This window comes from Rana temporaria, chromosome 10, assembly GCF_905171775.1.
Source record: "Rana temporaria chromosome 10, aRanTem1.1, whole genome shotgun sequence".
Lineage (NCBI taxonomy): Eukaryota > Metazoa > Chordata > Amphibia > Anura > Ranidae > Rana > Rana temporaria.
In genome coordinates this window covers 31,951,824-31,966,099 of record NC_053498.1, presented here as the reverse complement: position 1 = coordinate 31,966,099, position 14,276 = coordinate 31,951,824, and the positions used below count along the sequence as shown (strand labels likewise).

The 14,276-nt window shown below is 43.4% G+C and overlaps 1 protein-coding gene across 2 annotated transcripts in view; it reads left to right on the top strand.

Moving 5' to 3' along the window:
* LOC120916492 (E3 SUMO-protein ligase ZBED1-like) overlaps positions 1-8,141 on the top strand; it is a 48,421-nt gene extending 40,280 nt beyond the window's left edge. For both annotated transcript variants that reach the window (XM_040327482.1, XM_040327481.1), the window contains exon 6: positions 5,451-8,141. In XM_040327482.1, coding sequence (XP_040183416.1) covers positions 5,451-7,486 — 2,036 coding nt within the window. In that variant the 3' untranslated portion in view covers positions 7,487-8,141. The remainder of the gene's footprint in view (positions 1-5,450) is intronic.
* The last annotated feature ends 6,135 nt before the right edge of the window (positions 8,142-14,276 follow it).

Here is a 14,276-nt window from a genome sequence, read left to right as displayed (position 1 = left end):
AGGGTTAAGCAGGTGTCTACAGAGATTTTTTTCATCATTAGTTTGGGCAGCTGCAAGGAACTTAGGGCCAGATTCACAAAGAGATACGACGGCGTATCTCCTGATACGCCGTCGTATCTCTGTGATCCGCCCGTCCTAACTATGCGGCTGATTCATAGAATCAGTTCCTCATAGATAGCCCTAAGATCTGACAGGTGTAATTGAATTACACCTTCGGATCTTAGGATGCAATTCTAGGCCGGCCGCTAGGTGGCGAGGCCATTGCGGTCGGCGTAGAATATGCAAATGACTACTTACGGCGATCCACGAAAATCCGCGTTACCCGTCGCTCTATTTTTACGTTGTTTCCGTCGAGATACGCGTCGTAAAATTAGGTCTGAGCCCTAGGTGTTCTAAGCAATGTTAAGTATGGCTGTCGTTCCCGCGTCGAAATTTAAAATATCACGTCGTTTGCGTAAGTCGTCCTTGAATGGCGCTGGATGCCATTTACGTTAACGCCAAAACCAATGACGTCCTTGCGACGTCATTTAGCGCATTGCACGTCGGGTAATTTACCCGACGGAGCATGCGCAGTACGCTCGGTGCGGGAACGCCCCTAATTTAAATGGTGCCCGCCTCATTTGAATTAGGCGGGCTTGCGCCGAGCGCATTTACGTTACACCGCCGCAAGTTTTCAGGTAAGAGCTTTGTGAATCAGGCACTTACACTGAAAACTTGCGGCGGTGTAACGTAAATCAGATACGTTACGCCGCCGCGGAGCAGCGTAAATGTACCTGAATCTGGCCCTTAGAACTTAGAAGAGATAACTTTATCTACAAGGACATAGTTTGCCTAAACACAATGGGTTATACAGTGAGGGTTTTCTATTTAAAACTTTGGCTCAAGCAATAATTATAAAACGAGAATGAAGTGTAAGATAAGGCACGTACATTCTTTAAAAATAAGAACTATGAAATGGAAGGGAAATTACAAAATGGAGTTGCAGTTGATCATATACTCTATAACAGCCCACTTACAAAGAATTTAAGGGTCTATAATTCTTGTCATAGGTGTATTTTAAATGATAGAGACAGAATATCAACCAAAAATCCAGAAAAATCACATAATACATATGTTATAAATTGAGTTGCCGTTCAGTGAGTAAAATAAGTATTTGATCCCCCTACCAACCAACAATACTTCTGGCTCCCACAGACTGGCTATAAGCGCATGTGGTACACAGATTAGTGCTGTCAATTAACCACTTAAGGACCGCCTCCTGCACATATACGTCGGCAGAATGGCACGGCTGGGCACATGTACGTCCTGTACTAGTACCCAGTCGTGGGCTCCGGGACCCACAGACCCGATCGGTCCCCAGAGCTGAAGAACGGGGAGAGCTGTGTGTAAACACGGCTTCCCCGTTCTTCACTGTGGCGGCTGCATCGATCGAGTGATCCCTTTTATAGGGGGACACAATCGATGACGTCACACCTACAGCCACACCCCCCTACAGTTGTAAACACACTTCAGGTCACACATAACCCCATCAGCGCCCTCTTGTGGTTAACTCCCAAACTGCAATTGTCATTTTCACAATAAACAATGCATTTTAAATGCATTTTTTGCTGTGAAAATGACAATGGTCCCAAAAATTTGTCAAAATGGTCTGAAGTGTCGCCATAATGTCGCAGTCACGAAAAAAATCACTGATCATCGCCATTAGTAGTTAAAAAAAAAAAAAAATTATAAAAATGCAATAAAACTATCACCTATTTTATAAACGCTATAAATTTTGCGCAATCCAACCGATAAACGTTTATTACGATTTTTTTTTTTTACCAAAAATGAGTAGAAGAATACGTATCGGCCTAAACTGAGGAAAAACATTTTTTTATATATTTTTGGGGGATATTTATTATAGTAAAAAATATTGCATTTTTTTTCCAAATTGTCACTCTATTTTTGTTTATAGCGCAAAAAATAAAAACCGCAGAGGTGATCAAATACCACCAAAAGAAAGCTCTATTTGTGGCAAAAAAAGGACGCCAATTTTGTTTGGGAGCCACGTTGCACGACCGCACAATTGTCAGTTAAAGCGACGCAGTGCTGAATCGCAAAAAGGGGCAAGGTCCTTTAGCTGCATTTTGGTCCAGGTCTTAAGTGGTTAAAGTAGGTGCTTCTAACGACACCTCGTTATGTGTATAAAAGACACCTGTCCATAGAATCTTTCTTCCATTTAAACCTCACCATCATGGGCAAGACCAAAGATCTGTCAAAGAACATCAGGGAAATGATTGTTGTCCTGCACAAGGCTGGAATGGGCTACAAGACCATCAGCAAGAATCTTGGTGAGAAGGATACAACTGTTGCAGTGATTATTCGCATTTGGAAAAATACTAAATAACCATCAGTTGCACTCGGTCTGGATCTTCATGCAAGATTTTGCATCATAGGGTCATGCAAGGCTTTGCCCCATTCCAGGGCCATGTAATGTAAAATCTTGGATGATAACCATCTTCCCTCAGCCAGAACACTGAACGTAGGTTGTGGATAGGTCTTCCAGCATGACAATAATTCAAAACACATCACAAAGGCAACAAAGGAGTGACTCAAGAAGAAGCACATTAAGGTCATGGAGTGGCCTAGCCAGTCTCCAGACCGTAATCCTATAGAAAATACATTGAGGGAGTTGAAACTTCGATTTACCAAGGCGACAGCCAAGAAACCTTAAGGATTTAGAAAAGAACTGTAAAGATTGGTCGAAAATCCCTCTTGAGATGTTTACAATCCTGGTCGAAAACTACAAGAAACATCTTACCTCTGTGCTTTGGTTTCTCCACCAAGTACTGTCATGTTTTGATTGGGGATCAAATACTTATTTTACTCACTGGACTGCAACTCAATTTATAACATTTGTATCATTTTTTTTTTTTCAGAATTTTTGGTTGATATTTTGTCTCTATCATTTACACTTGTGATGACAATTATAGACCCAATGGGCTAGATTCAGCAATGAATTACGCCAGCGCATGCGCCATTCGGGAAAAACGTCAATCACGTCGGGTCACCAAGAATTAACATAAAACACGCCCCCTCATCCACATTTGAATTACGCGCGCTTACGCCGGCCCCATTTACGCTACGCCGCCGTAACTTAGAAGGCAAGTGCTTTGTGAATACAGCACTTGCCTCTCTAACTTATGGCGGCATTGCGTAGATACGATACGCTGCACACCCGTAACAATGCGCGCCCCTACCTGAATCTAGCCCTTCATTTTTTGGAAGTAGGCAAAATCTGTAGAGCTTCAAATAATAATTTTCCCCACTGTATGTCCCTTGCTAAAGAACATTATTTGTATCAAGTTGTTATGGGTAAAGTTCCACTTTAAGTGCTTTTAAGGGAATTCTTGACAGTCCTATGTTTCAGAGACTAGAGGAGTGAGGAGAAGGTTATTGGGCACCACTCAGTGTAGGAGTTTTTTAAATTGCTCATAAACATGGGATGATCATTTTTAAACACATATTGGGAGACTGGGCAGTTCATAGCAGAACTAAACTGTATCTGAGCACCACAAACTGAAAATGCTATTTAATTCATTTTTAAATTCACAGCAAACTTCCCCATCCACCCATGTCTCCATGCTTTATTTTGTTTAATGGTTCTGAAAAACATCATCAAGCATTTCTAACTGCGGCCAACTTGAGTAAGGGCAGATGATTCATGCAGCATTTACTTTCTGCAGTCCATCTGCCCTTGGCTCAGGCAGGAGGGTGTGCTTAGCTGAGAAACCCACTCCTCCCTTCCTCCAGATAAAAACATTTTTTTTCCCGAAGACTCCTTGGATGTATGACATCATTTTGGCCTAGACCAGAAATCGGGCAGCTACTAAAATGTAAAAAAAAAAGCTTAAAACCAATACATTTATTATGCCTTACTATCTATTTACTAATTCTAGCAGCATAAGGATTACAAATATTTATTGTTGATTAAGAGAGTGTAGATCGGCTTTAAAGTAGGTGTGATCAAATGCTTTAGGCAAGTCAACCAAGGTGAAATGGGGGAAAGCTTATACAAGGCCTGGAGGCACAATAAATACATACATGTAGTCAGCAGCTTTATTATCACTTAATAAATATTTTTTTGTTTCATTTTAAATGATTATTGTGGGAGTTGGCAGTGGGGATTGTTTTTTTTTTTTTTTATTTATTTTTTGTTAGCAAACATCACAGTATTAATGCGTGAGAGAAAATGTCTGAGTAGATGGATAGCTTAGAATGCATGACACAATATAGGATTTGTAAATGAATACTGTCCAAAACTGGGACTAAATTCACAAATCTACTCCCCCGGTGCCAGTGCTTACCTTCACCGTCTGTCCCTGCCCTAGGAAAAATTACAGTAATTTTAGGTGCACGGGGCATGGCATCAGTCTCTACAATTCAGCTCTTGGATACTGAGCAGAAAATCGGCAAGAGGTAAGACGTAAAGACAGTATTATAGTCTAGCCTAGCCTTGTGGAGCCGAGCTCAGGATACGTTTTTTTGCATTTTTTTTTTTTCTTTAACTACTTGCCGCCCACCCACAGTACATTTACTGCGGGCAGGTGGCACAGGCAGGCTGGATGACATACACGTATGTGATCTAGCCTGTCTTGGGTTGGGGGCATGCAGCACGCCACCTCCGCGACTGCTGTGTCCACCAGATCTCGGTGCCCAGACACTTTCAGTGGCCAAAGGATCATGTTATTGCTATGCGGTCTCATGATCACAAAGTCCAAAATACTGTTAGGCCCTGTACACACGAGCGGATATCCGATGAAAACGGTCCGCCGGACCGTTTCCAGCGGACATTTCTGCTCCGGATTTTGATCTGATGGGCTGTACACACCATCAGATCAAAATCCCCGCGGAAAACATACGCGGTGACGTGGCTGCGCCGTCGCGGCGACGTGCGCGACCCTGGAAGGTAAATACTTCCACGCATGCGTCGAATCACTTTGACGCATGCGAGGGATATGGATCCCTTGGACTTTTCTGGTGAGTCTGTACAGACGACCTGATAAGTCCGACGGACAGGTTTCCAGCGGATAGATTTCTTAGCATGCTAAGAAATTTTTATCCGCTTGAAAAACGGTCGGCTGGACAAATGTCCGCCGAAAAATGTCCGCTAGGCCGTACACACGACCGAATTTGTCTGCTGGAACTGATCCGCGGATAAATCCCAACGGACAGATCCGGTCGTGTGTACGGGGGCCTTATGATTTAATTTCATTCATAACAACTCTGTTTCCTATAAAGTAATGATGTGATTGGTCCACCGCTATCACATGGTACCTGGGCTGATCGCACCACCCTGTGCCATGTGATTTTAGCTGCAGCCAATCACTAGTAATCAAAGTGACTTGGTAACATTAATAGTTAGATCGCTATATGGCTTTGGTTGACTGTACTTTTATTGTGTTTTCTAGGTGAGCATTTTAAATATGAATTTGGTGAAAAGGAACTGCTGATGAAGTTATTCCAAGATTTACAGATTAAACCATTGGATCACATATCAAGTCAAAACCAATACCTCTCCAGTGATATGGTCAGCCCTATAATGCAGTCCCATAAACCAAGCTATCCAGTAAACAACATCGGTCACTCCTCTGGATTTCAGCTGCTTGAAGGATCTCAGAACCTTGTTAGCCTTGGCCGCGCTCAGAGCCGGTACTGGACTTTTTTTGGCTTCCAAGGCGATGCCTATGGTCGGATAATTGATAAAACTAAAATAATTTGCAAAATCTGTGGTGTTAGACTTTCCTACAGCGGCAATACAACTAACTTGAGACAGCATCTTATTTATAAACATAGACGAGAGTACAATGAACTGGTGGGAACCCAGGGGGCAGTAGTTGACCCTCAAAAAAGTGTAGAAGTTGTTCCACCTCGTGAAGTGGCTTCTAGGGCTGTGGTGGCTCCTACAGTGGGAAGAACAACCAAAGCTGTGGCAGATTTTATTGTCCGGGACCTGATGCCTGTTGAAATAATTGAAGGGGAAGGTTTTACTCATTTGCTGTCAGTATTGGACCCGAATTACAAACTACCAGCAGCTTCTTTTCTGGCCCATACCATTTTACATGAGATGTATGTCCAAGCGAAAATAAAAGTGGGAGAGGTAGTGAAGAATCTACAGGATTGTTCAGTAAGCCTGGACTTATGGAAGCACAGTGGTTCTTTGTCCTACCTCACTCTCATTATCCATTACGTTGATGAAGGATTTGAATCTAAGAACATGGTGCTATCCAGTAGGGTTGTCTCAGAAGACCTTTCTGAAGATAGCCTGAAGTCAGTCCTTCTTGATGTAGCAGAAGAATGGGGAATACGGGAGAACACATCCTATGCAGTCGGGCTTAGCAGTCCCTCTGTAAAATCGGCAGCCTCAAAAGTGGGTTGGAAGTCTCTGCCATGCGTAGGGCAGGTTCTTCGAGGCTGCATTGAAGCAATTCTTCAACACCACACAATACAGACAACACTGGATAGATTCAGAAGACTCATAGCCACTGTTTTCTCATCAACTACTCAGAATGAAGAGTTGACCACCCATGGTCCCGTATTAAAGGTGCACTTGAAAATGTTCCTTCGTGATGGAACTAAATGGTACAGCATTTACACTTTATTGCAGAGCATTGTTGACCATTCCAAGTTTTTTAAAGGTCTCATTGAAACACTGAATGAAGACGGCATAGCTTTGGAGTCAGGGGACTGGTCAATTCTCCAAGATGTCGTAGACATCCTTAAACCTTTAGCTATTGCTACCTCAACTTTTACCAAAGATCAGTTTGCTGGGTTATCCCTGGTGAAACCCGTGATAACCAGCTTATTGTATAAACACTTGGCATCTAATGAGTGGGATTCAGACTTTTGCAAGAACATTAAAAAGGCCATACACGAAGAATTGAGTTTTAAGTATTCCGACAGCGAGGTCAATCAGGTTCTCAATTTGGCATGTGCCTTGGACCCTCGTTTTCGTGGCCTTGACTTCCTCAGCCAACCAGACCGTGTGGAGACCCTTCATTTGCTGAAGCTCGAGGCGTCAAGTCTGGCAAAGACACAGCCAACTGAAACTGCTTGTGTTACACCTGATCCTCAAAACACAAGGCCAGCAGCGAAAAAACCCAAGCAAGATTCTGGCATCGAGTTCCTCCTTGGAGACTTGTGTAGTGTAAGAAATGCTTCAGGTAGCACAGTTAACCAGCAGGCGGAACAAGAAATTAGTAGCTTCCAAACTAGTGAAGCTTCCTCCTTATGCCAGGACCCGTTGCAGTGGTGGAAAATGCATTATACCCAGTACCCACTTTTGGCCCGGGCAGCACGTAAACTCTTGGCCATCCCTGCTACTTCTGTACCCACAAGCTGGCTGTTTACAGATGCTGGCTTGACAGTTTACAGGAAGCGGTCAGCTTTGACAGCGGAGCATGTAGATATGCTTGTCTTTTTAAATGGTAATAGATCAATTCTCTAAACTGGTACTGGTTGGTCTTTCACATCTGTGCCTCTCCTCTCCCCATCTTGGCCACCATTTGCAAGTGGCACACTGTGTTTCCTACAGGTCTGATCTAGTGCTTCCAGTGCTTTACCTAATAAGAACAAGCTATTTGTTTTTGGTCTAAACCAGTATATAGATTTAAAATAACAATTGCTTCCTTGATACTCAAAAATACATACGGAGAGATTTGTAAAGAGTGGTGCAGAAAACTTTCTTGCAAATTATGCATATTTCTATGCATACTTCAAGAGTTGCTATAGTAATGTATTTGAGGTTAATAGTCTATATAGCAGCAATTGTGTAGGGAAATGGTAAAAACAAAAAAAAACACACACACAATTACAAAAGGTATGTGCATAAGCAAAACGAAATTGCAAGAAAACAAGAAAAGAATGCATAAATGCCCCAAAATAATGCTGCCCAACTCTTTATAAACCTTATTTAAGGTCCAACTCTCTTCCTAATTGAAGTTTGATGGAGAATTTGGAAGGAACATAATTGGCTATTATCATTTTTACTCTTATTTGTATGAATTTGCATACCTTACAGTATTTTAAGTTATGCTTGCGTGGAAAGTTTTCTTTTTTGTAAAATGTCATCTTCTGAAAAATGTCTTACTTTTTGTCCCGTTCACAATTATTTTTTGAGCATATGTGTATATGCAATAATGATCAATTTAGTGCCAACCGCGCCATACTTTTTACAGGGATATCCTCTAATCCCCCCAATTATACCAAAGCGACTGATCATAAAACAGTGTTACCAGTTATAAAAATATCTTAAAGGTCCTTTCCACTCAAGGCAGATACTGTCAATTTGAATAATATCTGGCAAGCTGAATTACATGATATATAGGCCTGATTCACGTAGAGCGGCGCATCTTTAGAGCGGCGTAGCGCATCTCATATGCGCTACACCGACGTAACATAGAAAGGCAAGAACAGTATTCACAAAGCACTTGCTCCCTTTGTTGCGCCGGCGTAACATAAATTGGCCAGCGTAAGCCCCCCTAATTCAAAGTAGGAAGGAAGTGGGCGTGATCTATTAAAATGAAGCGTGACCCCATGCAAATGAAGGGCCGAACGAACGGCGCATGCTCAGAATCACGTTGCATATACCCCCCAAGATACGACGGCTCAATGCCTACGACGTGAACGTAACCTACGCCCAGCCCCATTCACGTACGACTTAAGTAAACAACGTAAAATACAACGGCTGTTCCCTGGTCCATGCCCTAACATGACTTACACCTGCTTTATGAGGCTTAACTTTACGCCGGACGTACGCCGTACGTAAACGGCGTAGATTACAGCGACAGGCGCAAGTACGTTCGTGAATCGGCGTATCTCGGTCATTTGCATATTCGATGCGTAAATCAATGGAAGCGCCCCTTGTGGCCTGCGTAAATATGCGCCCAGGCTCCGACGGCATAGGAAACTTACGTCGGTCGGATGAAGCCACAATTCAGGCGTATCTTTAAGAATCAGACGCATAGATAAGACGGACGCATCTGTGCACTTACGCGGCATATATAAAGATACGTCGGCGTGAGTGCTTTCTGAATCCGGGCCATAATGTTTAAATTGCTGGTGGATTTAATTGGTTTAATTGACACCAGATGCCCTGTCCCATTCGCCTGCTATTACTGTTGCAATGCCAAATACTGTTCAGATTAGAAAGACAGCGCACACGTACACGACAAGCTGCTAGGTTTGTTGATCGTTATCATTGCACAAGCTAAAATTCAAAAAGCAAGTTTCTCAGAATAATAACCTCCAGCATTCACATACATCGTGTTCTAATCTCAATTGTCCAGCAGCAAACATATTCCAAGTAACCTTATCCAAATAAAACTAGCAATATGAATTATTCTTAAAGCAGAACTGAACTGTACCTGTGCATCACAAAGTGAAAATGCTATTTTATTCATTTTTAACATTCAAAGCAAACTCATCCATCCATCTCGCCATGCTTTTTTTTTTTTGTTGAGAAATCACATTGAAAACCACCTACCCCTAGCATTTGTAATCGTGCCCATTTTGAGTAAGGGCAGATGATATATGCAGTATTTACTTTTTGGAATCCATCTGCCCTTAGATCAGGCATGCAGGCAGGAGAGGGGGTGTGCATAGCTCAGAAAGCCCCTCCTCCAGATGAAAAAAAAAGAAAAAAATGCTCTATGTATGACATAACTGAAGAAATGTAAAACAAGAAAAATTATAATATACATGCCTAATTACTAATGCTAGCAGCAAAAGGATAAACCTAGTTTATGTTGATTGAGAGAGTTTAGACCCACCTTTAAAGAGGACCTTTTGAATAACTTTAAAAGTTTGTAAAAACACATACATATGTAGAACAGTGTTACTGCCTGTTCGCATACCGCAGTGCGATCTACAAACTTGGACAGGAATTGGATCGCATGGGTGTGAACACCCATGCGATCCAATTCTGCTACGGACCAAAAAAAAGAGTCCTGTGCGAGTTTGGTCCAAATGTGATGCAAATTCAGCCATACTATCTGTATGGCTGAAATCACATTGCACAGTGTCAGTTCACATTTTCATGTTTTAAAGTGTAAGGTGAACTTGCACTTTAAGGATTTTTGAAATCGCATTTCTCTGCACTTGGGGCTTTTCTAGAGACAAGGTATACCAGGGGGGAAAATATCAGCTTCATTGTTTGCCTGGATGCAGGCAGCCCAGCTGCATAGCATCATGCAATTCCACAGTGTCGTGGTCTTCTCAGTACCATACCAGTGACCAATGCTGTATCCTCACCTAGGCCAACAAGGCCCATGCCTAGTGTAGCACTCTGCCGGGGGGCAACACAGAAAGAGTCCCCGCCGGCTTGCGCTACACTGTTAGTGTAGCACCAGTCTTATGGGGCGGACTGGGCAGAGAGGCAAATTAGTTAAGCGAACCCCATAAAGTGGCCGCACTGCTTCCGGTATGCGGGCAGCCGGAATTCCACAACCGGGGGAGGGGCGGTGCTTCTAATTTTGACTGTCCTATCATCCTGGACCACAAACCTTTTTTACTGTGTGTGTGAGGGGTTCGCTCGGTAGCGGGGTGTGTGACCCCTTGGATGGGTTCACCACATACTGAGTTTATACAGACTGGCAGTCAAAGACGGTTGAAAACAACGTTTCTGGTTTATTTTTCCATCTTGCTGGAAAACAATTGCAAGCATCCAAACGGCATAAACAAAATCAAACATAAAGCAAATCCTGGCCACTCTGGGCGTCTACCTTCCACACAGGAACCTATCTATGAAGTCTAACAGCCTACTGCTGAGTAGACGGTGCTGGTCATACAGCACAACACAATAGTCTTTGGACTTTTTATCACACAGAAAAGTCAATGGTCTCCTCACCTCATCAGGAGACTCTCTGGCACTGCTCTCCTGTTCACACAGCCTTAGGAGTGACGCAGCCAATTGGTGGTAATCCTCGGGGCTACTTTATAGAGGCCTTTAATTGCCTCACTCTGAACAGCTGGAGTCTTCCAACGGCCCTTAGCCTTCCTGGCCACATTTGTAGCCGACGCCCGATAACCATCTGTATATCGTCTAAACAAGGCAGAAATGTATGTTCCGTCTGTGACAACACCCACAGATTTACCTGACTTCCTGTCACATGTGCTATATGTTTTATGTTTTCTGCTGCACCATTGGCATGGTTATAGCTTCTTAGTCCTCTCCATAAAATTATCAGAAATTTGTGCTTAAAGTAGAACTATAGGCAACACTTTTTAATTTTCATTTTGGATAGAGTAAGGAAAGGTTTTAGCCCCGGTCAGTTTATTTTTTACCATCCTTGTCCCATTGCAGAGATTTCCCTCCACTTCCTGCCCCGTAGCCAAACCGGAAGTGAGAGGCAATCTATTACAGGGCAGGTCTTAAACAGCAAGGGGTGTGGCCTTGACAGGAAGGGGTGGGTCATATTTAAATTGGGGGGTGCACGAGTTTAGTCAGGCCTAGGGCAGCACAAAACCTAAACACACTACTGCCAGTGACCCCACTTGACAATTCTCCTTCCACTGTCATGGTAACGGATGACTTCTGTCAACTGCCTGCATCCACGCAACCAACCACCAGGTGGCAGATCCAGCCGAGCCTTTCACTGACAAAACAAGGGTAAATCTGGGTGTGAGCTTGGTATATCTGTGAATGATGTCAGCAATCGCAAAAAAGGGACACTCGCGGAATGGTGGGTGGTGGTAACTGAGCCTAACAGTAGTACTGCCCACAAATTGGACTTCTGCCAGGTGGGGAGCTGACGGCCAGGTATTTAAAAAGGCATCTTCACAATCCAGTAGAAGTTCACTTAATTGGCAAGGAAACTAATTTATACATCATTGGGGTAGATTCAGCTAGCAATTGCGTCTGCGTAACCATAGTTACACAGCGCAATTGCTTACTTGCGCCAGCGTTTCGAATGCTCCTGATTCAGGAACCTCGTTACGCCGACTGCAGCCTAAGATATGACTAGCATAAGGCTCTTATGCCAGTCATATTGTAGGCTGCATTCTTACGATGGCCGCTAGGGGGCGTTCCCGTAGTGGTCAGCGTATAGTATGCAAATTGCATACTAACGCCGATTCACTACCCTACGCGAGCCCTGCGTACGCAGTTTACGTCGTTTCTGTTCGTCGGGTTTCGCGTAAGGCTGCTCCTGCTATTAGCAGGGGCAGCCAATACTACATATACCTGTCGCGAAGTTTAAATTTTACGTTGTTTGTGTAAGTGAATCGTGAATGGCGCTGGACGCCATTTGCGTTCACTTTGAAGCAAATGACGTCCTTGCGACGTCATTTGCCGCAATGCACGTCGGGAAAGTTTCCCGACGGAGCATGCGCACTACGTTCGGCGCGGGAACGTGCCTAATTTAAACGATCCATGCCCCCTACGGGATCATTTAAATTACACGCCCTTACGCCGGGCATTTTTGAGTTTCGCCTACGCAAATTACGTGGCTACTGCTTCGTGAATGAATCGTAGCGCAGATAATTTGCGGGGGCGCAGGGCAAAAACGGGACGCTGCGCCTCCGTAAGAAGTGCACAGCGGTACCTGAATCTGGCCCATTGTTTGTAGCAGTATTTAAGTTTTGAATGCTCATGAGAGTTATTCAAGCAAAGAAGGTCCTGACTGGCTGTTCTGGATTACTACACTATACACTTAACTCCTTGTACCATTTATTAGACGAGCCCAAAACTGTGATACAGTTTCCATTTGCTCTTCTTTTTTTCTTCTTTTTTTTTTTTTTAGTCAACCCTGCCTCTTGGCCACCATTCATTTATGTGAGAATTATGTCACACTGCTCTGAAGCCACCTGGGACATGCACATCAGGATACTTCAGTTTCCATACAGGAGCTATAGGGAGGTGGTCTCAATGGTGTGTTATCAAGGGGCTGGGCTGCCTGAACCAGGAAAAGGCAGACGGGGACAACATGTAGAATGGCTGGATTCCCTGGCTGGTGAGTATGTCAATTGTGCATAACACCAACTAAAAAGGTAAGGGGCCAAAAGTTCTTTATGGATTCCAACTAAGAACCCAAGCAGTATTGGGATGCGTTAAGGCAACCATTTATTTGAAAAGGCTTCCAGCGCACTTCAACACAGCAAATATCAATCATTCACAATTTTTATGAGGGTAATGTATGATAATTTTTTACTGTAGGTTGTGGTTCACTGCAGAGCAGGATCGTTGTGGTAACATGCAGTGTAGCGTCTGTTACTGAATGTCACAACGCATACATCAGAATAGGCCTTATCTAACTGTTATTTTATTTATTACATGCACATGAAAACTTGTTGAAATTTCTCCCATCATTACTTTGAAACTAAAAAGATAAAGCCAATTTTCAAAAACTAAAACACTACCAGTCATAAGGATTAATATTACTAATTTTGCACTTGTATGTTTAAATTGGCTTACAAATAGTTGAGTTGATTTGTAAAAGTGCTTGTGGCTCTTTGAGGGAGGGGGGGAATGGCTCCTGCAGGAATGACTCTTATCACAGTGCCCCTGCTCTCGTAAAGGTTTTAAAGAGGATTTGCCGTTTAGCTGTATATTTTTCTATGTCCTTCATGGACTTCTTGATAATTAAAAGATAAAGGTTCTGGGCTCTACAGAATACAAAATGCTGCCATGACTTCTTAATGCCCTTTAACTTGCTAGAGTTTGTGTCTTTTGACTAAACAATATGTGTCAGAACCTCTGGACAGTCACATGTATTCCTGTAGAATAGTTCATATCAATCTCTAGAGCAGTAGTCTCCAAACTATCGCCCAGGGGCTCGATGCGGCCTTTCGCTTGCCTTTATCTGGCTCTTGGGGCACCGTTCCTCCCACTGATACTAGACACTATTCCTCCTACTGACACCATCGATAGGGGACCTCTTCCTCCCACTGACACCATCGATAGGGGACCTATTCCTCCCACTGACACCATCGATAGGGGACCTATTCCTCCCACTGACACCATCGATAGGGGACCTATTCCTCCCACTGACACCATCGATAGGGGACCTATTCCTCCCACTGACACCATCGATAGGGGACCTATTCCTCCCACTGACACCATCGATAGGGGACCTATTCCTCCCACTGACACCATTGATAGGGGACTATTCTTCCTACTGACACAAACACAGGAGCACTATTCTTCCCAATAACACCAATAATTGGACACCATTTCTTAGTTCAAATAACGCAACTATTGAAAAGTGTTTATAATCATTAGAGAATGTCCACCAACATCC